The 27875-nt window shown below is 53.2% G+C and overlaps 1 protein-coding gene across 1 annotated transcript in view; it reads left to right on the top strand.

Annotated features, from left to right (window-relative positions):
- SLC24A3 (solute carrier family 24 member 3) overlaps positions 1 to 27875 on the top strand; it is a gene marked incomplete at both ends in the record, with an annotated part of 148814 nt that overhangs the window by 18658 nt on the left and 102281 nt on the right. The window contains one exon of the mRNA XM_084262148.1: positions 5442 to 5576. Within this exon, the coding sequence (XP_084118274.1) occupies positions 5442 to 5576 (135 nt within the window). The remainder of the gene's footprint in view (positions 1 to 5441; positions 5577 to 27875) is intronic.

The following is a 27875-nucleotide window of genomic DNA, read 5'->3' as shown; positions in this document are numbered from 1 at the left end:
CCATGGGAATATCTTTGGGAGGAAGCTCTCGGGATCCTGGGTTCTGAGTCCGTAATGTAAAACCGGTGCTGGGTAATTGGAGTTGTGGAAAATACCTTGTGGTGATGTTCAGTGCTTAAAAAACCCAATTCACTCACTTTGAAACATGCTACGGTGCAGGGCTTTGGAAGAATTCCCTATGGTAGCAGAGTTTGTACAGATGTCACAGTGTTACTGTCCCACGTTCTAGTCTCTGAACTTGGGGGGATGTGGGTTTGAGAGATGGGCCACTTGGTGGGTGAGGAGTTGTCTGGACGGTTGCACTCAGGAGTTGCGGTCAGCAGCTCCATGACCGAGTGGGGACTGGGGACTGTTTACAAGGGCGGGAGGGCCAGGCCCAGGGGAACAGCCTTCAGCTGCAGGAGGGGGTGGGAGGCAGAAATCCTTCCTGGGGAAGCGGGGAGACCCTGGCACAGGGTGCCCAGAGAAGCTGTGCTACCCCTGGATCCCTGGCAGGGCTTAAGGCCAGGTTGGATGGGGCTTGGGGCACCCTGGGCTTCGGGGGTGTGCCTGTCCATGGCAGGGGGCACTGGGTCCTTTCCAGCCTAAACCATTCTAGGATTATTTTATTATAAAGGCAGCAGCTAAAACATTAAGAAAAATGTCTAATCTATATTTTGGCTGAACAAAATGACAGTGTAGCTAATGCAGGGTGTCTGGTGGTCCTCACCTCTGCTGAGAAAATGGAAGGGAAAAAAAAAGAAAAAGGTTTTGACATGTTTCCCATTAAACCCCATCCCATTCTGAATAGCTGCATTTCCAGAAAGACAACTGTTGGCTTTCTTTTTATAACCTTTCCTCCTTTTTCTTGGGAAGAAGAGTTTTGTTTATGCCTTGCTGTTCTCACAGCAGAAAATCATGTTGTTGTTCTGCGTTTTGCTGGCTGGGATTTGGTGTATATTGAAATGGAAGGATGGGGCCTGTTCTGAGTGGCGCAAGGGCTGAGGCCTCCTGGCCCTTGGCAGCTGGTGTGAAGCTCCAAGTCAGCCCAGGCTTTGCCTTGGAGCATGTGGAAAAGGGGGTTGTGAGGTGGTCTGATGTGAGAAGCCAATCATGTTGCAGGAGATCTTGTTCTCAAGGAGCGTTTGTGATTGTCACATCTGCCTCTTTGGGACTGACCTGGGGATGTGGCTCTGTGATGGTTACGGGTCAGGGTGTGTGCACGCCTTGCCCACCGGTGAGCCTGGGCTGCTGGGCTCCTGCTGCAGGAGCCGTGGTGGCCCAAGGTGGGACCTTGTCCTCTCAGGTGGGACAGGGCTGTGGAAGCCGGAGCGGGTCCAGCCCTGGCTGTGATGGCAGCAGGCTGTTCGTGCAGCCCGTCACCATGGGATGCTGTGGCCGAGGCGATGTCCTGGTGCTGGGTGCTGCGGCTCTTCCTGGCAGTGGTGCCAGCACCCAAAGCAGGGACAGAGCTGCCAGGCCAAAATGGTGGTGCCCCCTGCATCCGATGGGGCGGGTGGGTTTGGGGATAAACCCTGGCTGACAGTTGGTTCCTCCTTGGCTGCATCTGCCAAAACATGAATCCCCCGTTTCTGAGGGAAGTGCAGCCTGTACGCAGAGTGCAGGTGTTGGGCTGCCTCTGACCATGCTGTGGGGAGGCTGGTGTCAGCAAGCTGGGAAACACTGACCACATTTAGTTGTGATAAAATGGCCATGTTAGAGAGCTTAAAATCTTGGTGTGTCCCTGTTTTCACAGGGAAACCCTCGCAAGGCTACACCTTTGAAGAAAGCATCTCCATTCATCTGTAACTTCTCTTTTATATTGCCCTGTTGAGCCAAATGTGGTTTAGAGTGGAGAAACAGGGTTGCAGGTCCTGCCACAGGACAGCTGACCCCCCTTAACCCTGGAGGTACCAGAGGAAAGCTTTAGCTAGAGTGAAGTCACAGCTGTACCATCGAGTTCGACCATGGACCAGTTCTGCTGTTCTTTACGATGATTTGTGTCAATGCTGAATGTAGCCTTTATAAACACTTTTATTGCCAAATTAAGCTTTTCCCCTTCCAAAGTCACCTCAGTTGACTTTCTTCTTCTCTGCCCCGTGCCTGGAAGAGTTTGCAGTCTGAGGGAGGAAGGCGTTGGGGGTGCGGGGAGCAGGAGAGGTTGTTGTGGGAACTTATGGGCCAGTGCAGCCCTCGCAGGTTCTCCCTCCTGCCTTTCCTCTGTGCTGTGACACACGACAAAGCATTGGCTGCTCGGAGAGGAGCTGCTTTGCTTTGAGAACGCCTTGGATGGGAACTGAAACTGCTTAGCTGGGATGGCTGGGGTTTGTTTATTGTTACGGGAGGTGCCTGATGTTGCATTGTTGCTCCTGAGAAGCCCAGCCCAGCCCAGCCTGTTTGTGTATGTTCAGCTCTCAGCTTAAGCTCTTACCGGTGCTCACAGACTAAACAAACAGCAAACAGCATTCCCTAAAGTTTGTAAGCATAGCAAGTGCTTGAAGCTTCAAATGCTGATACTTAGTGTGTTAAAGGCTTTTGCACGGACCAGCTCTGCATGTGTTGGGAGCATTGGTCCAGCTGCACCCTTTGGCCTGTGATGCAGATTTCCCATGGCCCCTTCCCAGGCAGAGTGGCATGGGAGCTGCCCAGAGCAGGCTGTAGGCTGACCAGATGGAGAAGCCTCAGGTTGACCACCTCTTTCTCCATGGGTTGAGCTAGACAACCTAACAGAAAGGTTGGGACCTGCAGAGGCCCTTGTGCTTCATCCTTTAGTACCCTCTGAGACATTTCCCCAAGATCTGAATCTCAGTTCCTCTTTGCTGGTGGTCTGTCTCCACAGTGCTGCACAAAATGGGAGTAGCTGAGATTCAGAGGTGGTTTTGAGTACTGAGGAGTAACTTGCGCAGTAATGTCCTTGTGAGAGAGCCGGTGCTCTGCTTGGTGGAAAGATGGATGGGTGGGTGGAAACCTCTCTCAATTGCTGTTACTGAGTGGGCTCCAGGTATCTTGCAAGATAGCTGGTTTGGTGTGTGGGCCTGCTTGAAGCAGATGCCTTGGCGACTTAGGAAAACAAAGGGGGGTATTTTTCTTTTCCTTCCTTGAATCAAAAGTTAATGGGATGTGTGCGACTGACACACGAGCACGTGCTTTCGGCTAATGAGGCAGATGTGACATGTCCAAGGCCGACCAGCCTTGTGCCAAGAACATCATGGAAATCAGCCAGCTGTTTGTGTTGACAGGGCTAAAATAGAGTCACTGAGCAGCACCAAGGCGAAGCCGAAGTGGGGACTAAAGCCAGGGAGTCAGAAGTGAAGAGGCAGAGCGAGGCCCTGCCTTTCCGTAGGGCTGCTTGCTGTGGGCTTGTACCCGACACTGCCCTGTGCCTGCCATGTGTGTGGCTGGAACTGGACCTGGGGCATGCTGTGGGCTGCTGCAGCCCACCGTGCTGTGCTGCCGATGGGGCAGCCAGACTGTGACGCCCCTTCAGACCGGTTTTGGCACCCGGTGAGGTGACTCTTTGGTCGGTGTCTTGCCCAGCTCTCCCTCCCTGTGGTTGCTTCTCCGTACTAACTCCTCGGTCGCTTGTGTCTTCTCGGTGGCAAAGCTGCTGTGCAGGCTGCTTTCCTCCTTGGCTGGAATCAAAGATGTCCCACTGCAGCCTCCCTGTTGGATCGCTCTCTGCTGCTTCCTTCTCTTCCAGGTGGTCGTTCTCGTTTCACTGGGCTGGTGGCCTCGGTGTAGAGTTTTGGGGGTTTTCTTGGTATTCTCAAGAGCAGTCGTGTGCCGCACTGAAACCTTGTTGATGGTGCGTGGCTGTTGTACAGTCAGGTCTGGATCATGCTGGCAAACACGCTGGTGAGCAGAAGCACAGCGGCTTTGTCAGCGAATGTGCCCTTTCGGGAGGGCAGGGCACAGTAAGGAGTATGCTCAGGGCCCTGGGTCTGACATGGTTAACTCCTGCTGGACTGGGGCTTAGCCATTCCTTGTTTTTCAGTGTGACAGACTCACAGAATTGTAGTGGTGGGAAGGGACCTCCAGAGCCCATTGGGTTCAACCCCCCTGCCAAAGCAGGGTCCCTGGGACAGGGCACACAGGGCGGTGTCCAGACGGGGCTGGAATCTCTCCAGAGAAGGAGACTCCACACCCCCTGGGCAGCCTGTCCCAGGGCTCCCTCACCCTTACTGGGAAAAAGTTCGTCCCCAGATTGGTGTGGAACTCCCTGTGCTCCAACTTGCAGCCATTGCCCCTTGTCCTGTCCCCACAGACACTGAGAAGGGGCTGCCCATTCCCCCTGCATCCCATACTGAAGATATTTATAAACATTAATAAGGTCCCCCCCTTAGTCGTCTTTTGCCCAGGCTGAACAGTCCCAGGTCACTCAGCCTTTCCTCATAGGGGAGATGCTCCAGGCCCTTAATGATGTCTGTGTCCCTGTGCTGGACTTTCTAGGAGAGGCCCCTGATGTTCACAAATGTTTCTTAATGACCAGAAGTAGGGAGGGCAGCTGAAGCGACTCGGAAGCGTGCTCTGGCTTGGGTGAGATTGCATTCGGTGGTTGTAACGCTGCAGTTGGGCTTAATAAGAGCTGTTTTGAGAATGAGCATGGCTGTGTTTTCATAAAGGCATCTCCCACAGCCGCTTTGCGCTCTGTGAGCAGAAGGAAGACTTCACGTTCAGAAATGAACGCTTCCTAATGTGTTGGCCAGCGTGGCCGGAGCCTTTCCGTCCATGTCACCCGGCTCGGGCACCAGGCCCTGAGATGGGTCCCTGTTGAGCACTTGGGTGAATGTAACTTGCTCAGACTTGTATTACAAAATGTAATTTGAAAAGGGCGATTGCTCCTGCACCTCCATCCCTGCTGCTGGCTCCTGACACGCTGCCCTTGCAGCCCGCGGAGCTGCACGCTCGGGGCAGAGCTGTCCCAACAGCTGATGGATTCACAGAGAGCCCTGCCCAGCTTCTGTGTGGGGCACAGAGGCCTTGTCCAGCAGCACGCTGGGCTTAAGTCCGGAGCGGAGATGGTGTCAATTTTGTATAAGCATGTGCAGAATTCAGCCCAGTGCTCCTGGTTATTAACAGCTGTGACAGAAGTGATGAGCTGAGTGGGTTGGGTTTGTTTGTGTGGTGGTTTGTGGGGTTTGTTTTTGTTTTTAAGCCAAAACAGTGTATGGTGCTACAGTTTTAAACTGACTGAAACTTACAGCCTCTCATGAAGCCATAGATGCTCTTCTAGTGCAAACCTTTGGGGTTCTAGGGGAATGAACCTGTTGTTTTTGGGACCAGCTGGGATGTGGAGCTAATGGCAGCGTACCTTTCCAGTGGGATTGGGAACACCACCATTTCAAAACCAGGAGGTGCTGGGTGTGAAATGCTAATGGTTTTTCAGCTTCACATGGTTAGGAACAGGACCAGGAGCTGCCTTTCCTCTGCAGTCTCATGAATCTGCTGCTCTTATCCTTTAGGTTATGATGCCCTGAGCTACTCTGTGGAAAGTAATGACAAATGGAGTGGGAGACAGCTGCTGCAAGCAAATGAGAACACGACTGACATCCCAGAGGATGGAGGGCAGCCCTACGTCAGGAACTGCACTGAGCCAGGTAGGAACCAAAGTTGCTTCTGGGTTCTCAGTCTTACAGTTGCTTTGCCTGGCTTCCTAGATCTCTGTGTTGGCGTCGCCTTCACTGCCAAATACTTGTACTTACTGATTTTTAAGTCAGCAAATGCGCTTGTTTCCCTTGTCTGTGCGATGAGGGCGTTGCAGAGTCCCTCAGCAGCTGGGGTGAAGAGGAGGACCTGCTGCCAGCCTGAGTGCAAGGCAGCGCTAGGTGTGATCTTAGTGCTGGGCTGTTCATAGGTAGGAAGCATGGCTTTGTGGATCTTGCACAGTGAGCATCACGTGCTGTTCTTACAGTGGGACCTGTGTAGTGACGATGTGTGCTGTCTGAGAAATTCATGTATGTAGCACAAGGACTTCCAGCAGCAGCAGACCCAGAGAAACAGGTCTTCTGTAGCTTGAGGTGGGGTTGATCTGCTGAGGAGAAGTAGGCTCAGTTCATAACGAAGCTTTTTCCTCGGAGAGGGACCGTAGCAGGGTGGTTCTCATCTCCTTGAGTCCTGCTTTTGTGAAACCCGTAGGAGCTTTGTGTCATTGCAACTCTGCCGCTCTGTTTTGTTGAAGTTGGCTGGTGTATTCAGAAGCTTTTGGGGGAGGTGAGCACAAACAGGTCATGTGTTTGCATGCTTTGCGTGTCCCACATTTTTCCAGGCTAAAGGAAAGACCATTTTGCTGTAGCAGTGTGTATTCTGGGGCTCCTTCAACAGCCTGGCGTGGCACGTGCAAGCCCTTGGTTTTATTTTCCAGTGGTTTATCCAGGGAGCCATGGAGCGGCATCGTGTCACTAGAACTGCTTCAAATACAGGGGCTTTTGCTGGCTTTTCCTTGGAAACACACATCATAGCACTGCTCAGGGGGTCAAATGGGCAGACCCCCCTGAAGGCCTGCTTTGGGGATACAGTTTTGGTCCTCCTGTGATGTTTTAGTTGTGTGTCAGTTGGGGTGACCGCCTGGGCTTCCCACCCAGTCCCCTTTAAAACAAGGTGCTCGTTCTGTGCTGCGCAGCCTGGAGCCCTGGGGGTTTCTGAGCCCCATGGTGTGAGGGGGAGACCTGGCCAGGCTGGGTCTGTAGGATGGCTGCTTCTGCATCAGGGACTGCCAGTCAGCCCATGTTTCCTGTGGCAGGCCTGCTGAGGAACACAGCTGGTGCCACCATGACTCGGTACCCTTCCTTCTGGTGCCGTGTCAGTGCAGGCAGGTTGGTTAGCTGGTGTGCCTGAGCCTCGGCTGGGGCTCAGCCCCTCCAGTGTCTGGCTCCCAAGGCTGTTGCATGTGGTACTCCACGACAGGCGTCCTCAGAAGAGGCTGCCTGTCTTTGCAAGGCTATGGGGTTGTTTTAGCTGCCTGTGGCTGTGGATATGAGTGCCTGCCAGGATGTTTTGCAGTGTCACTTTAAGCCCTGTTGCTATGAGTCCCATTATTGGAAGGACAACATTCCTGGTTTGCTCTGCCCCAAAATTGTTGCTGAGTTTGGTTGTGTTGAGTGCTCGTGGAGGCAGAACAGCAAGGAAGCCTGCTTTCTATTCTGAAGAGCCCCTGGACTCTTGTGTCCCTTCCACTTCTCTTCCAGTCCTGCAATCATATTTGCTTAGCTCTGTCCCTCTTGGATCCCTGATGGCTTTTCATGGGAATACCTGATGGTGCTGCAGACATTCTTCTGACTGCTCCTGCCATCCTCTTGTCCATGCATTCACATGCAGGATGTGTGGAGCTATAGAGGAATGAAAAAAATCAGAGTTTATTCAATAAAAAAGCTTAAATTGTTTAACTAAAGCACTGGGTGATTTTGGGCTAGTTCTGGCAAGCAGTTTTCCCTAATAAAATAGATGCTGAGGAAGGAGGGAGAGATACTGGTGTGACCTCAGGCAGCATGTCATTGAACCACCTTGTCCTGTTCAGAAATGTGACTCTTCCTCCGGAAGCCAACGGAAAGGCTTAAGCTGACCCTGACGTTGGGTCAGGTCCGTGTGCTGCTAAATTCAGAGCTGGGTTTGCACTGGAGAAACTCTTGAGTTGGTTTATGAGCTGCCAGGAAGGTGACTGGCTCGTGGGTTGCGACAGAATGGCATGTAATGTGCCTGGAGATCCATGTTGGAGGTTGGTTGGCTGTGGCATGCCAAGGTCCCAGTGCCACCCCTCGTTAGCTCCTCACTAGACTGAGATACGTTTCTGCTGAGGAGCTGTCATCGTGTTCCTCCCCGACCTTCCTGCTTCCCACATGCTGGGTCACGGCTCCTCCCTCCCAAAGGCTGCGGATAAAATAACAGCCCCGCTTAAGTGTGCTGTTTGAGAGTCATTACTGGTGATAGCAGGAAACACCCGATCACTGCAGAAACTAGAAGATCTCCCTATATTCATTTAGACCCTCAGGCACAGAAGTGTTTAAATTAAACAGCCAACGAGGTTTTATGCAATTATTTTCTTACATTTCCTCCTCTCCTTTCAAAAGCAGCTCGCTCTCTTGTCCATATTTCTCCAGTGAGTCATAGATGATGATAAGGTAATTTGTATAGCTTGGCTACAAAGTAGGTGATGTTCCCTGACTGCTTGCTTAAGCCTGTTAGAGCCCTTCTCGTGCTGAACCAGCGCTCCCCCCATGAACCCCAAACTGCCTCATGTGAAGCTCTGATCTCTTTCTTGCCAAGGGTTTGCTCCTTCCTGCCCTGTGCACCCAGGCAGCGAGATGACGGTGACCATGGCGGGTGTCTGGGTGAGCAGTTGGGTGACCGAGCTCCCTGGCCCAGGGCTGCAAGGAGAGGAACATGGGATCTGGTGCTGTACCTCTTTCTCTTGCCCTGGCAGAAGGTCCTGTGCTTCGGTGTCTGCGTGTAGCTGTGAGCGCACTCCTGGCCAGTACCTCACCTCTGAAGTGCCGTGTCCTCTGTCTTACAGTGGTGCGGTGCAGTCCATTTTCCTTGAACACTCCCTGAGGTTTAGAAGTGGTGAATGATACAATGTCATGGGTTAGAAGGGACCCCAAGGATCACAGAGCTCCAACCCCCTGCCACAGGCAAGGACACCAACTTCCAGGCCTGGAGCTACACAAGGCTGCCCAGGGCCCCAGCCAACCTGGCCTTGAACACCCCCAGGGACGGGGCACCCAACCCCTCTCTGGGCAGCCCCTTCCAGCCCCTCACCACTCTCTCTGGAAAAAACCTTCCCCCTAATATCTAATCTGAACCTTCCTTCCTTTAGTTCTAATCCATCCCCCTTGTCCTGCCAGTCTCTGCCCTTTAACAAGCCCATTCCCCTCCTGTTCCTCTGCTCCCTTCAGGGACTGGAAGGCTGCAGTGAGGTCCCCCCACAGCCTTCTCTTCTCCAGGCTGAACCAGCCCAGCTCCCTCAGCCTCTCTTTGTAGGGGAGCTGCTCCAGCCCTCTGAGCATCTTTGTGGGTCCTCTGACCCCTCTCCAACAGCCCCACATCCTCCTTGTGTTGGGCACCAGCTCTGGACACAGGACTCCAGCTGGGGAGGTCAGAGCAGAGAGGGACAATCCCCTCCCTGTCCCTGCTGCCACCCCTCTGCTGATGGAGCCCAGGATCCCATCACCCTTCCCAGCTGCAAGAGCCACTGCTGGCTCATGGGAAGCTTCTCATCTACCAGAATCCCCAGGTCCTTCTCCTCAGGGCTGCTCTCCAGGACCCCTTCTCCCAGGCTGTATCTATGTCTGGGATTCTTCTGGCCCAAGTGCAACACCTGACACTTTGCAGCCTGAGCTGTGCCAAGGACTTACCCCATACTCAGCTTTGGGTGGTTAGAGCTGTCCTGGGTTGTTGAGCCCAGAATGACACCCAGAGAACACACGTGGTGCGCTGGACCTGTGTGTGTGACTGTAGGCACGTTGCTGGTGCTGGAAGAGGAACTATGCAGCAGAGTCTCTTCCCCAAAGGCCTTCAGCTGTTTGGATGAGGGGTGGGAATGCAGGAGACGTGGGTGCGTTCATGCAGCTGTGTCATTCCGTGGGGCGGGGTGAAGCTGGGGGCTTGTTCCTTGGTTCCCTCCGCCTTGTGCATTGGTGTGTCTGGGTGGATTGTCAGAGCTGTGTGGGTGAAACCTTGCTGGAGGCCACGGCCTAGCCAATCCCAAAATTATAGCATGATTGAAGGTGAGCTTGTGTGCTAGAAACAAGGTGTGTTACATGAAATACTGCAGTGTTGGAGCATGGCAAAGAGCAGAGCTGCCGGAGATCCCAGCCAGTGTTAGTGCTTCACTGTACACAACAGCCCTGTTGGTCAGGGACGGCAGGGTCTGGGTCATGGGACTGACCCCCCAGGCTGCAGTAGGCACAGAAACTAAATGGTGGGTAAGATGTGCTCATCCTTTGAGTGGAGACTTGATGTTTGGGTGTGGAGGGTAATGGTAACTCCATCATCTCTGCAGGTTACACAGACTGCTCACCTCCTGGCTTGGAGATACTGTGCCAGGCTTGGACCCTTCCCTTTCTGAGCATCCTTCTGCTTTTCTTCTCCCTGAGATGCAGGGAGAGTATGTTTGTAACCTGGGTTTTGCTTTGGTGGGCTGGGCTTGTGGATGGGAAATGGGAAAACACATAGAAAGGTGCTGGCAGTGAGTGAGACTGTTCTTGCTCTGCTACTGCTGAGTTCAGGGAGACCTTCCTTCACAGATAGAACATGCTGTGTGGAGAGTGCTTTGGGTTTTTTTGGGTTTTTTCCCTGCCTGAACGAAAATGTGGTTTAAAAAAGAAGCAACTTCCCTCAACCAAAATGAGTTCTGTCCTAGCAAAACAGAAAGTGAGAATTTGCTTCTGCTTGGCACATGGCAAAGCCTTGCCTTCCCTTCTGGAAACATTAGAGACATAAATTGCTGTAAGTTTAGTAACAAAATGTCCTTGAGGAATAGAGAGATGTTCTTCCCTCCCTTCCTCAGCCATAACAGCTCTGTGAATTTGACAGAAATGTTCTGCTCCTGCCTGGTGAGTGCTCTCTGCCACCCTCCCCCACAAAACAGGGAGGCTTGACAGGAGTCAGGAGTGTGATTCCTCTTGGGCAAAGGCTCAGGAAGAGGAGGAGTAAGTAACGCTCTCAGAGCAACCCCCCAAGCTCCACGTCCGATACCTTGCTACCCATCGGGTTTGGCTTAGGTCCCCACAGCCCGTGTCTCTGTTGGGGGGAAGCATGAGGCAAGCCTCGGAGTCGGAAGGGCTCTTCCTTGCTCACCCTGCCTGGCGTGTGGGAATACTGCGCGGGATTCTCCTGTCCACCCCTGTTGCTGTGAGCTGTGCACAAGTGTGCCAAGTGCAGGCTGTTAGGATTGGTCTGGAAACGGGGATACCCAGCTTGTTCACCTGGGTATCACACTTGGTTTGGGTTGGTTTTGGCAGCAGGAGTGTGTTTCTGAGGCCAAGTTTGAATTCAGGTGAAACTGGGTCAACAGAGAGGCGCACAGCATGTCTCTGCTGTTTCCAAGCCTCCCAGCCCCTGTTTCGGGTAGGACCAGCCTCGTTGGGCATGGGGAGAGCAGGACTTGTTTTTCATCACACATTTTCTCATGAGCCTGTCTCAGAGAAATTGACTTCTGAAAGTGGTAGAAAGCTGCAAGGATGTTTAAAGATAAGTTGCGGATTGTGGCAAGTATTCTTCTGCTTGGTCACTCGTGCAGCTGGGTTTTGGAGGTTGTTTTCCACCTGGAATGATTTTGCAGGTTCCAGAAATGCTCTGCAAACTTTTTGAATGTCTGTCTTGTCTCTCAGTGGAATTAAATGTTTGAGGTTTGGTTTTTGTGTGCCTTGTGATGAGCCAGAATGAGGAGTTGTTTTCCTGATGGGGGAAAATGTTTAATCTTCCTGGTGGCAGTTCCACGGACAGTGTGCCACCGAGTGGGCAGCACATGGGGAGCTTCTAGGGACCAGCAGATGTTGAACCTGGCAGGGAAGGGTTGTGCCAAGAATTCTTTTTAACGGGAAGGAGCCATTCAGCGCTGCGAGAGCTGGCCAAGGGAGTGGAACTTTGGAGGACAGAGGGTGCCTCTCAGCCATGCTCTCCCATCGGGTAGGAGACACCAGCCATGGGATGGTGGTTGGCGAGGCGTGTGGGGAGACTGGTGTGCTGCCCGTGCCGAGAGCCGGGCGCGGGGCTGTGTCTCCGGCCCCGCGGGGCCGGCAGAGCTGCTGCTGTCCGGGCTGGCCGTGCACCACGCGCATATGGTGCTCGTTTGCTGCGGTGTCAGAGCAATTATCCTCCGACTGGGAGTTGGCACTGCGGAGCTCCGAGCTCTGGAGCTGCTTTGTGACTTGGTTTTGCTGCTTTATTTACAAACACACTGGGCTGCTCTGGAGCTGGAGCCGAGCGAAGCCTGAGCCTGCCTGCATCGGCCTCGGCCGCGCGGCGGGCTTGCCACAGGGCTTGCTTTCCGGGCTGTGTTTGGCAGGGCATTGACCTGGGGGCTGGTTGGGTTGCAGGACCTCTGTGGAGTCAGAGGTGGTCACAGGTACCTTCCATAGGGCTTCTCAGTCACCTAAGGGGGCCAGAGCCCCAGCGCTGCTGAGTGATGCTGGCATTTTGGGGAGCACCGGCTGCTCTGAGGCAGGATCTGTCTTACAGCACAGCCATACCTGCACCACCTGCCAAAGGGGGACCTCGGAGCAAGGGCTTCTTGCTGGGTACTGTAGTGGTCTCCAAACTCCCGTGGCTTCCTGGAAAGCAGGGCCTTCTGTGCACACACGGGAGGCCAGTAGCTGCAGTTCAGTTCTGCAGGATCCATCATTGTGTGTGTATCACACAGCTGTAATTAAACCGCTGCTTGGCCTGGTAGAAAAGAATCTCATTAGACCCGTTGGCTCCTGGCTTCCGAGTACTCAGCCTCCAGCCCTCTGTACCACAGCATGGCCAAGGTGTGCACTGGTGGCTGCAGATTCTCACCTACTGGGACTCGTTTCCTTACCTGGTGATACTTGTGATTAGCACGCTCCTGTTCTAATTGTTGTGCCCAGTGGAGATGGCTGTATTGTCATACACTAGCTACGCAGTAGCCTCGTGGAGTGTTGAAGGAAGATTTGCATGTCATGCTGGGTGATGAGTGAAGAATGCCAAGGGATAATTGGCTGTTGCTCCCAAGAAGCACGTTAGCAATCTTGAGAAATGATGACAAGGGGGGGAAAAAAACAATTATAAACCTGTAGGGAACGGGGAAGAGATCTTAACATATCTGCCTGCTGCTCTCAAAGACATAGGAGGACATTGTTTGAGTGCCACTCAGGAATGCAGCCCAATTTGCATGGCGGCTCTTCCCAGTATCCCACTGACCACGTCGATGTCGTGCTTTAGGCTGCCAGTGAGCTTTACTGACAAAACCTGAAGTAGGGAACATTGGGTGCAGAAGTGCTGGCCAGGGGAATTTAGCAGTAGTGGTGAGCACTCAGCTCCAGTACCCCGTAAGGTCCGCATCTGACTACTTGGACAGGTCATTTGGTCAGAGTAGTTGTCAGTGCTTCAACCCTTTGTTCCTCTTTCCATCCCTGTCCCTCCAGGTACACGGGAGCACCCATAGCCCAGCAGGTTTGCTCAAATCCAGACTGTAGCCTCCTGCATTTCACAGCTTTTTGCCAGCAATAGGCTGCTCGGGTCCTTAGCTTTTGAAGTCCAGCACCAGGGCATAGGAGAGAGACAGACAATCAGCAACAACTATGGACTGTGTAAGATAAGCAGAGATGGGGCTGCAGCTTCTGATCTTTCCTCTTTCCAGTCCTCATTTGCACTGTAGCAAAATGACCTGCAACCTACTTGTCACCAGCTAATTAAACTTGTTCTCTCAGGGCTGCTAATCCCTCAGCCTTTGGCTGGTGCTAAATACTGTCCAGATGTGAATCAGGCCCCTGGTGCTGCCAGCAGTGGTGAGAGCTTTGCCCCATCCATGCGTTCCCTACCAACCCTTTCAGGGCTGTGACTCGAGCATGGCTGGCGCAGGGATGGTGGTGCATCGCTGCCGGGAGAGGAGGGGGATTCCTGCCATGCCCACCCCACCCCAGAGGAGGCTGGAGCATCGGAAAGCTGGAGTCGGGCATGTGTTGCAGAACATTGGGAGCAGCAGGAGGGCATTGTGCGGGTGCCTGTGCAGGAACAAAGACTGTTGGAGACCAAGAACACCTCCGTGGTCATCCCTGGGGTGGAGACTCCAGCGCCTGAGGACCCACGTCCCGAAATGCTCTGCCTGCAGGTATCCAGTCACGCTCTGCTCCGAGCCTGCTAAGACTCTGAAACTCCTTTTGCTCTTTACATAGGCTGGCCAAAGAAGCCAGGAATAGATGCAGCAGCGTGCTTATCCGACACGAGGCTGGTCCCTTTTATCCCCAACTTCAGGGCTTGTTTCCTTCTCAGAGGCAGTAATTGCTCTGGATAAAGCACAGCTTTCAGACTACGAGCTTGCGGGGTTCCAGACTTACTTGATGGAGAGGCCCACAGTGAAAACAAACGTGTTTAAGAAGGATGGAAACATGAGGTGGAGCACAGCTGTTCTGCAGTGGAACGTGGCTGTTCCTTGGAAGGGCTGATGCATTGCATCTGCGTGCACAGCTCCATGGGGTACAAACCTTTCCTCAGTTACATCACCTCTAAAGGAGCTGCCTGCTTTATCTCCCAAAAAAGACTGAGGGTAGGAAGTAGCCACATTCTCCAGCAGATAGAAAGGGAAGATGTTCTCCTAGGCACGTTCTCTACCTGTTGTTACAGTCCTATAGCAAAAGCCTGTGGAACAGGCTCTTAGAGGAACAGCAGGAGCCCTCTGTCCCTTTCTACGATTATTTTTTCCTTTTGGAAATAACTTCAAAATGCCCAAAATTTTTAGCAGATTTTGGTCAGTTTTGTGCTTTGTTGTTGTTGTTTTTGTTTGCTTGTTTGGGCTTTTTTTCTCTTTTATATCTGGAGGACTGACACTTGCTCCATGGAACTTCTGGTGAGCTCGGGTTACTCCTTTGGGTGCTGTGTGTTGTGCAAAGGACAGCAGAGAGGTGTAAAACACTGCAGAGGGATGGTTAGCTCAAAATTATTTAAAAGGTGTTAAGAAGCAAAGCAGGACTTCAGACATGAATAAATTCCACATTGTGCATCCCTGCGCTGGGTTGTACTTCTCTGACACCTGAGGATGCCGGGCTGCTGTAGCGCGTCGCTCTAGTAGCCTGAGAAGCCTTCCCTGAGGCCCGTAGACCTGCATTTCTAAGGAGGTGAAAGAAAATTGTCAAGTCAGCTTTCTGCCTTTCCCTTGGAAGAGAATGCACTTGGATTTTTATATCCTGACCATGGAAATGGGGACTAATGTAGGTTTTTGGGTTGGTAGCTGGGAAGAACCATTGCAGCCCTATTGTTGGGTGATGCTGGTCACTGTCAGCAGTGGCTCCTGGTCCCGCTGGCCTGCCGTGGGCTCCCTGGGGGAGGACTGTGCAGCCTCCTCACTCCCAACCTGCTGCTGGAGGGGGTCTCTGGACGGGAGCAGTGGACTGAGGTGCTCGAGAGGGGGTTTTGTCTTCCCAGGTCTGCTGGGAGGTGTGCGCTGGGTCTTCTCTGTGCCTTTGTGGCAGGACAGCATGGCTAATCCTGACTGGAAGGTCAGGACATGGTTGGAGTGGACAGAAAGCACACTCTAAGGAGTTAGTTAGCTATTCACACTTCTAAGGAGTTAGCTATTGCGTTCACAATACTTTCTGGTTGTCTTTCTGATGAAATCAGTGACTGAGGCTTCCTCAGCAGATGGGACCTGCTGCGCAGCGTGACCTCGGAGCAGTACTGGAGTACAAATAATGGCTCGCAGCTGTAAGGAAAGCAAATGTCTACCAGATGTTCCAGACTGGCCAGATACCAGAGTGGTTCATTTTATTTTACATACCTGAAGTACTCACCTGTCATGGTAAATGCAAATTGTCCATTTAAGCATTTAAAAAGATATTGCCGCATTTTTGTAAGATGTTCTAATTCTCCCCAGCATCCTGTTTCCACCAGGCTCCTATTCCCTGTGCCTCCTTCCTGCAGCGCTCTGTGATGCTCCTGCAGCCCGTGACAGCTGGCTTCTCAGCCCGTTTCAGAGCTCAGAGCAAATGCAGGGCTGCAGAGGCTGCACACTGTGGCTGCTCTGCAGCAGAAATGCCGGCTTTGGGGAGACAGTGGTGAGACTGAGCTCATCCACCTGTGGGCAGACTGGGCTTTGTGTGTAACCAGCCCATCTTCTGGGTCGGTCTGTTGTGAGCCCAGAGGGCCCAGCAGCGAGCGGCTGAGGGTCAGCGCTCTCGGGCACGCCGAGCTGGTGGTCGGGTGTTGGGTGGTCTGCTGGCCCCATGTGCCTCCCAGCAGCTCCTCAGGCTTGCAGACCCAGTGGCAGGAAGAGCTGGCGTGTGACTCGCAGAACCCTGTGTGCTGGCTTCCACTGCCACGTGTGTGGAAGCACCAAACGCAGTTGTGCAGTGCTGTAAAACCAGCCCCCGTGTCAGGGCAGAGCTGGAAATGGCCAGTTTGAGATCTGAGGCCTAAACAGCAAAGCTCAGCCTCTCTGCTAGGTAACGAACACCGTTAAGGACCAGGCTGGTATTGCCTTTAGTGGCAAGGCACAGGTTAGTGAGGTTCTGGTATTGCCTTTAGCGAATCATAGAATGTCATGGGTTGGAAGGGACCCCAGGGATCATAGAGCTCCAACCCCCTGCCACAGGCAGGGACACCAACCTCCAGGCCTGGAGCTACACAAGGCTGCCCAGGGCCCCATCCAACCTGGCCTTGAACACCCCCAGGGACGGGGCACCCACCCCCTCTCTGGGAAGCCCCTTCCAGCCCCTCACCACTCTCTGTAAAAAAACTTTCCCCTGATATCTAATCTGAACCTTCCTTCCTTTAGTTCTAATCCATCCCCCTTGTCCTGCCAGTCTCTGCCCTTTAACAAGCCCATTCCCCTCCTGTTCCCCTGCTCCCTTCAGGGACTGGAAGGCTGCAGTGAGGTCCCCCTACAGCCTTCTCTTCTCCAGGCTGACCCAGCCCAGCTCCCTCAGCCTCTCTTTGTAGGGCAGGTGCTCCAGCCCTCTGAGCATCTCCATGGCTCCTCTGACCCCTCTCCAACAGCCCCACATCCTCCATGTGTTGGGCCCCAGCTCTGGACACAGGACTCCAGCTGGGGAGGTCAGAGCAGAGAGGGACAATCCCCTCCCTGTCCCTGCTGCCACCCCTCTGCTGATGGAGCCCATGAGCCCATCGCCCTTCTGGGCTGCCAGAGTCACTGCTGGCTCATGTCAAGTTTCTCGTCCCCCATGACCCCCAGGTCCTTCTCCTCAGGGCTGCTCCCCAGGAGCTCTTCTCCCAGGCTGTATCTATGGCTGGGATTCTTCCAGCCCAAAGTGAATCAAATAACAGGTCAATAGGGTTCTTAAAAAAGAAAGGAGAATCTGTGCTACTGGAAATGTTGGGTTGCCAAAGAAGTTTGGGCTTGAGATGGCAAGGAATTTGGGAATGAAGTAGTTTGTCTTGGTGCAAGCTGACCCCAAGCCTTGTAAAATCCACCATCCCTGGGACAGGCTGTGTGTTTCCCCTTCTCCTTGAAAACACCCTGAGTATCTCTCTTGAGTGAGGATCTGCAAATTTGTCTTGGTACATCAAAGGCTCAAACCCTCAGTTCTGGGTTGGGTTACTTGGGGTGAGACATTCCAGCTCCAGCAAGACCTATCAGAGAGCCTGCCTTGACATTTCTCATTCCAGTGAGTTGTTTTTGTTGGAGTCTGATGTTTCTGATCAAAGCATGCAGAGGACTTATCTTTCCTGACCCAAATCAGAGTAGAGGGATTTTGCTCAGTCTCCAGAGGAGGGAGGAAACTGTCAGCATGGCTGAAGCATGGCTGTGGGAAACACCTGCTCTGGAGGGGTGTGTTGGGTGGCTGTAAGCCATGGAAAAGGGGGACCGGGGATGGAAATGGAAATTGAGCCCTTTCCCCGGCAGGTTCTGTAGCTTGGGGGATTTTCTGTGCGTGTAGCTGTTCTAAAGGGCAACTTCAGAGGGCCGGTGCCGAAGGACTCTCGGGTTTGTGAGGTTCTGCATATCTGGGAGAGTTCGCCATTGGATTTGCAAGGGTGCTGGGGTGGGAGGCGTGGCCTTTTATTTGTATTTTAAAATGAGGAATAGAAAACCTCGGTGGTCTGCAGTGGCAGGCTGAGACTTGGTGTCAGTGTCGCTCCCGTCTGAGTTCACCTCTGCGGTGGCTGTTCCCCGTGCGTGCCGCGTGCCCACAGCAGATGGACACCTTTGCACGTCCCATCCCGGGGTCCAGGCTGCACCCCCACTCCAGGCAGCCCTCTGGCAGAGACAGAGACCCCCAGCTTCTGACCCACTCCGAGCTTCAGGTGCACACTGATATTTAACAACAGGAGTGCTTCTGGGAAGAGGCATGATGCCCATGGGAGCACCGAATGTGCTCCTCACCTCCCATGTGTGCTGAAGGGACAGACCCAGCTGGGATCATAGAATCATGGGGGTTGGAAGGGACCTGGAGAGCTCATCAAGTCCACCCCCCCTGCCAAAGCAGCTCCCCAGCTCATCTTGCACAGGGCGGCGTCCAGACGGGGCTGGAATCTCTCCAGAGATGGAGACTCCACACCCCCTGGGCAGCCTGTCCCAGGGCTCCCTCACCCTCACTGGGGAAAAGTTCTTCCCCATGTTGGTGCAGAACTCCCTGTGCTCCAACTTGCAGCCATTGCCCCTTGTCCTGTCTCTACAGACACTGAAAAGGGGCTGCCCATTCCCCCTGCATCCCATACTGAAGATATTTATAAACATTAATAAGGTCCCCCCCTTAGTCTTCATTTCTCCAGGCTGGACAGTCCCAGGTCACTCAGCCTTTCCTCACAGGGGAGATGCTCCAGGCCCTTCATCATCTCTGTAGCCCCTCTGGACTCTCTCCAGGAGATCCCTGTCTTTTTTATCCCAGGGAGCCCAGCACTGGACACAACACTCCAGGTGGGGCCTGACCAGGGCAGAGCAGAGGGGGAGGATCCCCTCCTGTGACCTGCTGCCCACACTTCTCCTGATGCCCCCCAGGATCCCATTGTCTCTCAGCCCCCAGGGCACACTGCTGGCTCATGGCCAACCTGTCATCAACAAGGACCCCCAGCTCCTTCTCCACAGAGCTCTTCTCCAGCAGGTCATCCATCCCCCAGCCTGTCCTGGGATGGGTGGCTGTGTGTGCTCCAGTCAGACCGGGCTCCCTGGCTTGTACAGCGTGGCCTTCCTGGCTGAGGAGAGGGGTTGGGGTGGCAAGGTGCAGCTCTGTGCTTCCCTGGGAAGGGCTGTGAGCCGGCCCCACTGGCCCGGGGGTCGGTGCTGGCACAGCCCTGGGACGCGGTGCCCGGTCTGTCTTTAACTTGTTCATTTTGAGCTGTTACTGTAAATGAGGAGAAATAACATCCGCCCCACGTTACAAACCAGAATGCTGTTGCTTGTTTCTCAGCTCTTGCCAGTAGTAAGTATTTTTAAAAATCAGAGGTCCAGATTTTCCACAGATGTGAATGATTGCTAGCTCCACTGACTTCACTGAGTTTACACCAGCTGTAAATGACCGAGGATCTAACCCAGCATCCCAAGTCGAGGTGTAATATGGTCAGGGCTGGACCTTTACCACCTGTCCTTTGCATTTTAAGCAGTGCATAACCATATAGTTTTTATACATAGACACATGCATGAACTCACTTAGCATGCAGAGTAATGGTTTTATATATTAATGCTGAAGCGGTTTAATTTAGTGCACAGCAGTGGGTAAAATAGAAGTATTTAATTAAAATGGATTATTTTCATGGTCTGCATAAAGAATGTCCCGGGTTAGGTATTGGTTACCCATATGTGCATGTTCCTTTCTGTATCCTTGCTGTGCCCGTTAAGAAACGGAGAGCTAAGTTATTTTCCCTCCCTGGAGCTGTGGCAGAAGGGTGAGGAGATGAGGAAGAGAGGGGGCAGGAGATGAGGAAGAGGGCTCCTGCTGCAGTCTGGGCTCTCCAGGCAGGTGTGCCCTCCAGCAGGATCAAAAACATGGCAGAAAGAGAAACCTTCTGTGCCTCTCCTTACTGCCTGAGCAAGGGAGACTTGAGGTAGGAGGTAATGGAGGTGGAGTGACAGGTGCCCTGGGCTGGTTGAAAAGCCAGGGACAGCAGCCCTGCTCTGGTCCCTGAATCAGCATGGTCCTGTCCTGGAACAGAGGTGACAGTGGTGATCCTTGCTGAGCAGCCTTCCTCCTCTGCTACTGAGATCTTGGGTGCTGAGTGCCTGTGCTCAGGTAGCCCGGCACAGCACCTCTTGGATGCTTGGCAAGCTGATGTTAACAAGCAGAGCTGTCTGTAAAAACACGGCATCCTCTGGGCAGAACCAAGGCACTGTAATAAAAAAGGATGCTGGTTGCTTTGACCTTTCAAACCAGTAAACATCCTGCTTTCCACGGTCACCTGTGTTGCTGTGGCATTGGCTGTAGTTGGCAGCATGGGAAGCCTCTTCATTCTTTGCATGTACTCATCCAGAGCTAACAGGAGTTTTGCAGATGTGTTTTTGCTTCCATCTCAAATGTCAGCATTTCAGGGTATTGTCAAATACCCTAACATTTCAGGATAGTGTCTAATGTCTTTTAAAGGTTGAAAGATACTGGTGCTTCTGTGGAGAAGAGTATCAGTTCTGGGGGAGACGTTACCCAGAGGGCTTCTCCATCAGGTCAAGGCTTCTCCTGCCCTGTATGCGTCCCTCCGACTGATCCTGCTGCCAGAGTCAGCAGCCAGGCAGTGCCGCAGCTTCGTGCCCCTGCCAGCACTCTCATGAGCGGGAGATGTCCCGTTTCTCCCCACCCTGCTGCCCCTCCATAGGCATGAGGCTGGATGAGGAGCCTGCCGGGAGCTCTGGAGCCTGTTGGCACAGCAGTGGTTGCGCATCTCTGCTGGGGGAAATGCTTCAGAACGTGCCCTTTCCTTGATTTTATGGGTGTATGCACATGCGTGGATATAAAGAGAGAGGGGACTCGGTAAGTGACCCGTGTATTGGTAACCGGAGCCAGTCGGGAGTCTGCAGCCTGACGCATCCAGAAGTGGGGTTAACCCAGGCTCCTGGTGATGGACAGCCAGGCACTGACAGGCTGAATGACCACTTCTAATTAGCACTCATTAACAGTCTCAGAAGGAATTAAGTGGAGAGTTAGTTTCAGTGCTGATGGCTGACTTGCAGGTGACCTGAGTGCTGCGATGCTCTGTCCTTGCGCGGCTTGGCACGCTCTTCTTGCCCTGGCCAAGTGACGTTACCTGCTGAAGCCTCCTGGTAATTACCCACCACACCAGCCTGTCTCCTGAAGGGCTCTTATTAGACATGAGCAAGAGATGTGTCTTTCATCTCTTAATTGATGGGAGGAAGAAAGGAGGAGGTGATAATTGTTTTGTGTTAGAACAGGGATAATTACTGCTATAGAATTCAACTAGAAAACAAAGCAGCAATTAATGATTCATCCTCACAACTGAAATTCGGATGGCAGTGGTGGTTCCTGGCTCCCATTGGGCTGGGTTATGGCAGAGCAGTTGAGGAGCGAGCCTGCACCTCAGGTCGCTGGGAGCTTTGCCCCCAGGCTTGCATGGATGGCTCCCTTGGAAGGATGCTGTTTCGGGGTCTGCTGGGGCAGCTGCCAGCCGAAGCTAAACCCGTTGCTCCGTAAAGCCTGGCTGCAAGCCGAGTGCCTTAGGGGCCCCCCTGTGTTCGTGGTAAGCTGTGGCCTTATCTGTGTGACACAACTGGGTCAGCATGTCTGAAGAAGGGCCCTGTCCTAGGAAGGGGGCCTGATCACACTGAAGGTCCCTCTGACACTCTGCTGGCTCCATCTGCATCTGGTGCTGCGTTTGCAGCGAAAAAACAGGAGATGTTTTTACCGCTGGGATTTGGGCCGATGGGCTGACACTTCCCAGGTGTCCTCTCGCGCCACCCGGTAGTTTTGCAGCGTCAGGACTCTGTGGCTAGGCTCTCTGTGTGAGACAGCTCTCTGTGCTTTATTTGCTCTGAGAATTTCGGTACTTTCTGAGCCCTGTGTGAGCCTTTGGCACCTGCAGCCCTGTAGAGCCAGAGCCTCACTGCTGAGCTGTGCCTGCAGGGAGGACTTCTCTGATGGGGAAAGGGAAGCAGTAAGCAGATCCCTGAGCAGGGGCATCAGCCAGCAGCGATGGGCTCACAGAGCAAGCAGGACTTCTCTCTGGAGGACCTTCTCTAGGGCAGTTGTTGCTGTGAGGACCCTTGGTGAGCCTGGATGCAGGGATGCAGCAGCTTTTCTGTAGCCATAGCAACTGTTAGGGATGTGGTGGGAACTGCTGGCATCTTTGGACTGGTAGGCATGGAAGAGAGGTGGAAACAGGTGTGGATTCAAGGCCAGGCATCGATCTAACCTATAGTAATCCAGGTGGACCGGACAGACAGGGGTTAGAGGCTGTAGCGCTCAATGGGACTGCGTAGATGGCTTGTGCTGCCAGGGTCATTTCTGGCACGCCTTGGTGTGCCCTGGTACCCTGCTCCCCTGGCTGGGAGGTGTCCCTTCTTGTTGCTGTTCTCCAAGATTTATGGGACCCCTCCTTGAAAGCGCCCACAGGCAGCTCAGAAGTCCCTTTGTGTGGAGAAGGGCTTCTGGCGCGTGTTTTCCCTGGTTCGGGCAGGGCGATGGGGCTGCGTTTGCCTCAGCTCCTCTGAGTGGGCAGCAAGGTCTGGAAGGCTGTGCCCCCAGCAGCACCGGGGTCTGCCAGCACCCTGTCAGCCCCCCGCCCCCCAAAGCAAGGGGTAGGCAAGGGATCAGCAAGGAAAGCTCAGAAGAGCAGTGGACAAGGGAGTGCAAATAAATGCCACTACATGAACTAAGTCTTAAAGAGAGATTGTTGAATGCCTACTGAGCCTTCCCCTGTCCCCTCCCTGGTAACCGGGATTACAGATTTAACTGGGATGCAGGACCTGACAAACGCTTGGACGGGGTGATGGAAAGTTCTGCTGAGCCACCGCCACTCGTGCTGGGGGGAAGCTGGCTGTGGGGAAGCCGAGCTGTTCGTGCAGCCTTGTGCTTGACTTGATTTTCTGTTCTGCTTGCACTCGGGTTCCTCCTTTTGATGTGCCTTTTCCCCACTCCCTTTTTCTTAGAGTAATTCCAAGTTGGGCTGTTGTTAAAAGCCAGCACGTCTCCTGTTCTGCCCCCCGCTGCATCCATGTTGGATGCCTGTGGGTGGGATCACTGTCTCCTGGGAAGGACCCTCTAGGCTGTCTAACTTCCGCACAGGATTAATGGACAGGTTAGCCTGCAGAGAGGTGAGAGAGCACCCAGCAAGTTACCCAACGTATGACACTGCTTATAGTCTGCTGGGGTGCCTCCAGGCTCTAAGGTGGTGTTGGAGGGGTGCTTGGAGGGGACCTTGGGGCGCAGGCACGTGTGCGCCCGTGTTCCCCAGCACACGTAGCAAGGATGTGTAAGTCTTGTTTCTTCTGAAGAGCAGATTGAGCTGTTGTGCCTGGTCAGTGGTGGTGCCAGCAAAGGCAGGATTGACATTTCCTTGGCAGACTACTCCATGGAGGAAATTCCCTGCTTTTGGGAGCCTATAAATCAGGATCAGATGGCCTTTACGGGACCGTGCTGCCAGTCAGCGTTCGCCATCCTATTTTGATTTAGCAGATCCTTGACATGTTCCCAGTGGAGGTGCAGACTTGCCTGCTGCAAATTCAACCAGAAAAAGACCAGCTTTGCTTTCGCTCCTTGTCCCAGCCCTCCTTTACTGGCTGTGGTCCTGCCAAGCTCTCCCCAGCCAGCAGGGAACAAACCACTGGTGCTCAGCTGCTGAGCACCCACTGGTCCAGCCCCTGACCCAGATGAAGCCTTACAACTGGGTGCAAATGGGATGCTGCAAATCCTGCTGAACCTTGGTGGAAAGGAGGGCTGTAGGGTTACAGCACAGTCTGCTGCTGGTTTCAGAGAGGTATTTGCCAGCAGATCAGACTTAATTTGCTGTCTTAATTTCCTACTCCCACGAGAGTAGTGGAAGTAACACGGCCTTTGTAGTTTATCTGTAGAACTACAGATATGTATGTGAGCTGTTGAAATGGCCTTGCTGTGAACAGTTAGATGTATGGGAACCCGAAATAAATGCAGGGTGTGTGCTTGGTGGTTTGGAGGTAATGGGCAGTATTCCTCCTCAGGTTTGTTGCTCTGTGTGCATGACAATGTGGGGGCTGCAAATTGCAGAAGAGGAGGGAGGTTATATAGCACCCAGTCCTGTGGTGTAGCTTTTACTGCGTGGCAGCAAAGTCTGGGGTGCTCAGGTCTGTGGAAACGAGGTTGGCTGAGATTCTGTCTAAGCAGGAACTAGCTGGAAGGCAGAGCCTGCTTCCTGCAGACTGACTGACTCCCCGCACCTCAGGTGCAGCTGTCAGTGCACATTCATCTTCATTTCTTGGGCTGCTTAACGGCAGGCACAGAGTGGCAGCCCTGGCCTTAACCAGACTGCTGACACTGGCAGACAGAAACATATTGGGATGTTGTGTAATTATCTGTCAACTGTTGCAATAGGGAGGAAAATATTTACAGAAAAGTCAAAATATTTCCCTCTGTTGCCTCTATGGTTTTCCTTCTTTTTTTTTTTTAAGGAAATTGACTGCTCTCTTCTGCATGACCACTTTGGTACCAAATTTGCTTGAGTTTTAAACAGATTTGCCTGCTCAGGGCGGTCACTCAGCCGAAAGGGCAGGCTGTGGGCAAGCGCTTGCCACCGGCTCGGTGCCGCGCAGCGCGGCTCCGCGGGTGAGCTGCACCAGACCCCCGTCTGCAGAGTGCCGCCTAGTGCGCTGCGCTCCTGCGCCTGCACGTCTTGAGGGGGGTGTCTGTGCATGGGTACGATCGTTCTGGGTATGGCACAGCCCTTTCCCAGCCTTGGGGCTCTGGGCTGTCCAGGCAGCTCAGCGAATTCCCCTCGGCGGGCTGAGGAGGGCCGCAGGGACAGCGGCGTTGGCCACGCTCTTTTCGGGGCTGCCGGAGTGCAGTTGCTGGGCAGGCAACAGATTTCTAAAGCAGGAGATGAGGATAGCTCCATCACGTTTTTTGGATGGGAATTCTTTGCTTCCACCCCTGGCAGCAGCTAAGGACTTTGGAGAAACATTAAATCCTGAAGCAATTAAATGTATCAGCAAAGTAGGAATGTTTTTTTTTCCCCCTTTTGTGAGATACTTTGCCAGCTGTTGTTTATGGAAAAAAAACCATCTAAATCCTTTTTATGAGAACTGTTTTTAGGTTTCTTTGTGTTTGGGGCTGATTTATACATTATGCATTAGCATGGGAAGGCAAAATATTTATGTACCAGCATGAATATTTAGAGGAAGAATAAGCGTGAATCAGTGCAAAGTGTACATGGAGAGTTTAGCCAGGGATCCGGTGCTGGAAATAATGCAAAAATAAAACTGTTAGGGAACAATGAAATGGCCTTCAAATCACTGCTTCAGTTGCAGTTCAGGAGAGTCTCTTCAAACCACGTCAGTATCCTTGTGCAACGGCTGCCACCTGCAGAAGTCAGCCTGCTTCACTCTTACTCCAAGTTCTTCTGGGATAAAACAGACAGGGATCTCCTGGAAATAGTCCAGAGGGGCTACAGAGATGATGAAGGGCCTGGAGCATCTCCCCTGTGAGGAAAGGCTGAGTGAGCTGGGACTGTTCAGCCTGGAGAAAAGAAGACTAAGGGGGGGACCTTATTAATGTTTATAAATATCCTCAGTATGGGATGCAGGGGGAATGGGCAGCCCCTTTTCAGTGTCTGTGGGGACAGGACAAGGGGCAATGGCTGCAAGTTGGACCACAGGGAGTTCCACACCAACATGTGGAAGAACTTTTCCCCAGTGAGGGTGAGGGAGCCCTGGGACAGGCTGCCCAGGGGGGTGTGGAGTCTCCATCTCTGGAGAGATTCCAGCCCCTTCTGGACACTGACCTGTGCAATATGAGCTGGGGAGCTGCTTTGGCAGGGGGGTTGGACCCGATGAGCTCTCTTCCAGCCCCTGTGATTCTGTGATTCCTGGGAGATCAGGACTAGGAGCTGTTCAGTAATTCCTCCGTTGCTGGAGGAGCTGGTGTCAGGAGCCCCAAGAAAGAAGGGAAGCATTGGCTATTGCATAACAGGGTTGAGTGTGTCTGGAAGGAACAGAGGAGGAGCGAGGCTTCTGTGCTTCAGCTGGCTGAGCTGAGCAGTATTTTCTGGGGTACTTCTCCTACAGAGCATGTTCTTTATGGCATGTTCCCTCTTCCATTTGCCTCCAGTGAAAGAGTTTTGATTAGAGCTCTTGGTAAGCAGCACGTCACTGCTTTGTGTGCGGCATGCCATAGGAATAATGCTGCTGGAGGAGGAGGCCCCAGGCTGGAAGTTAATTATATTGCGTGCTGATTGCAAAAAATTACCACCAAATGGTAGTTTACGAGGAGAGCTGGGCTATCTTAGGAACAAATGGCGCAAGTTTGTTGGAGTGCTGCAGAAAATAAACAACGCAAAAGAGAAAATAAGGGTCCTTATGGTTCAGCACATCTGCTTCAGACTGTGGCCCTTGAAGGGACCTTTCTCCAGGGCGCAGGTCCGGGGCAGAGCGGGCAGCTGGAGGCCCACAGCCGTCCCTGGTGCTGGAGTCACAGTGGGTGCTGGAGCAGGGAGCTTTGCTGAGTGTGTTGGGATCAGGGCTCGACCTGTGCAGAGCGTGGCTGGTGATGGGGCTCACCAGCCGCTGCCATTGGCACTGCCACAGCGACTCAGGTCTCAGTTCCTGGCCCTGAAATACCGAGCCATACACAGCACCGCAGCCAACCCTTGGGAGCTCTCCAGAGGTCCTGGGTGTTGTGCCTTGGGTTCACCTGAAACTGCCCACGGCTGCTGGCAAGGTCCATGTTAGCCCTCAGAAAGCACTTGTGGGGAGGGGAGAGCGTGGGAGTTCCTCCTCCTCACGCAGGGTGAGTGAGCACCCTGAGGTCGGAGCCGTCCTGCGTGCTGGGCGGCATCAGCATCCGTCTTGAGCTGGCACCCACTGGGACACCGCGATGCAGGGAGAAAGGTTGGTCTGGGGACTTTCTATCTGCTGCTAAAATGGAGCTGGATGAATTCAGGGTCCCTTGGGGTGGCAGCTGGCAGGCTCAGTCCCAGAGCTCCTGGGTACCCCAGCTCCAGAGCTCCTGGGTACCGCAGCTCCAGAGGCCACATATTTTGTCACCAGAGACTAAAACTTGCAAAGTCACATTATTTAAAAAAGAGCAAACCTGTGGTTTTCTCCACAGAAACCCCCCCAGGAAACAAACCCTGTACCTCAGGACTCTGCTGGAAATTATGCCATGAATGTGAATGGCATATTGCTGCCAGCAAGCCAACCAGGCTGTGCAACCTGTGAGCAACATTTCAGCGTGCTGTGCACTCAGTAGATACGTTGCACGCCTTCTAGACAAGAGCTGCTGTGGGGATGAGGGCTGACCTTTAGCAGTCGCTGAATAACACAGCGTCCCGTTCCGCGGGAGTGCTGCAGGAACACACGTGCGTGCGCTAAACAGCCATAAATAACGGATCATAGAGGTGGATGTGTTATTTCAAGGCTTTGCAGCTCTGCTGGAGCCCTGGCACCAGAAAGGAGCAGGGGGTCAGGTCGGTGTATCTGAGGAAGGGCAGGGGTGAAAGCCAGGGGGCCATGGGCATCCCTTCGGCAGAGCGGCAGCTCTCGTGATGCCCAGAATCAGGAGCTGGCTGCCGGTGCTGTCCCCGTGTGCTTGGTGGGGCTTGGCTGTTTGGCTTCCTTTCCAGGCCAGTTGCCTGTTGCCCAGTTTGTCCCTGGCTGTGGCTTCGCTTCTCCTGTTCTCTGAGTGATGACAAAAATACCTGTGGAGCTGCAGCTGATTTGCAGAGGGGGAGGAAACAAAGCAAAGCTGGCTCGGGCTCTTTGCCATGGAGGAGAGCAGCGCTCACCAGCTCCAGGGTGGATCCTGCCTGGTCAGCAGCAGCACGTGGTCAGCAGCAGCAAGCCCAGAGTCCAGAAGGGTCTGTGGTCGTGCCTCTGCAGAGTGTGATTTGACCCACGGTGTGTCCTGTGAAGCAGTCATGCTTTGGTAACGTTTGGGGTGGGGGATAAGTCAGCTGGAATGTGTGTGTAACTATCAAACTGTGAATGCCAGCAAAGGGAATCTATGCCAAGCTCAAAAATACAGACTCCTCATCTCATTTGGATAAACTTCACCATTGTGATTTGGTTTTGTTGCATTGTGCTCTATAGGCTTTTTGGCAGGGATTCCATGGGAGATGGGAAAACAAGAGCCCATTTAGTA

The sequence above is a fragment of the Gallinula chloropus genome (assembly GCF_964237585.1).
Source record: "Gallinula chloropus genome assembly, chromosome: 3".
NCBI lineage: Eukaryota > Metazoa > Chordata > Aves > Gruiformes > Rallidae > Gallinula > Gallinula chloropus.
The sequence above is the reverse complement of the archived record's forward strand: the minus strand, read 5'-3'. Positions and strand labels throughout refer to the sequence as shown.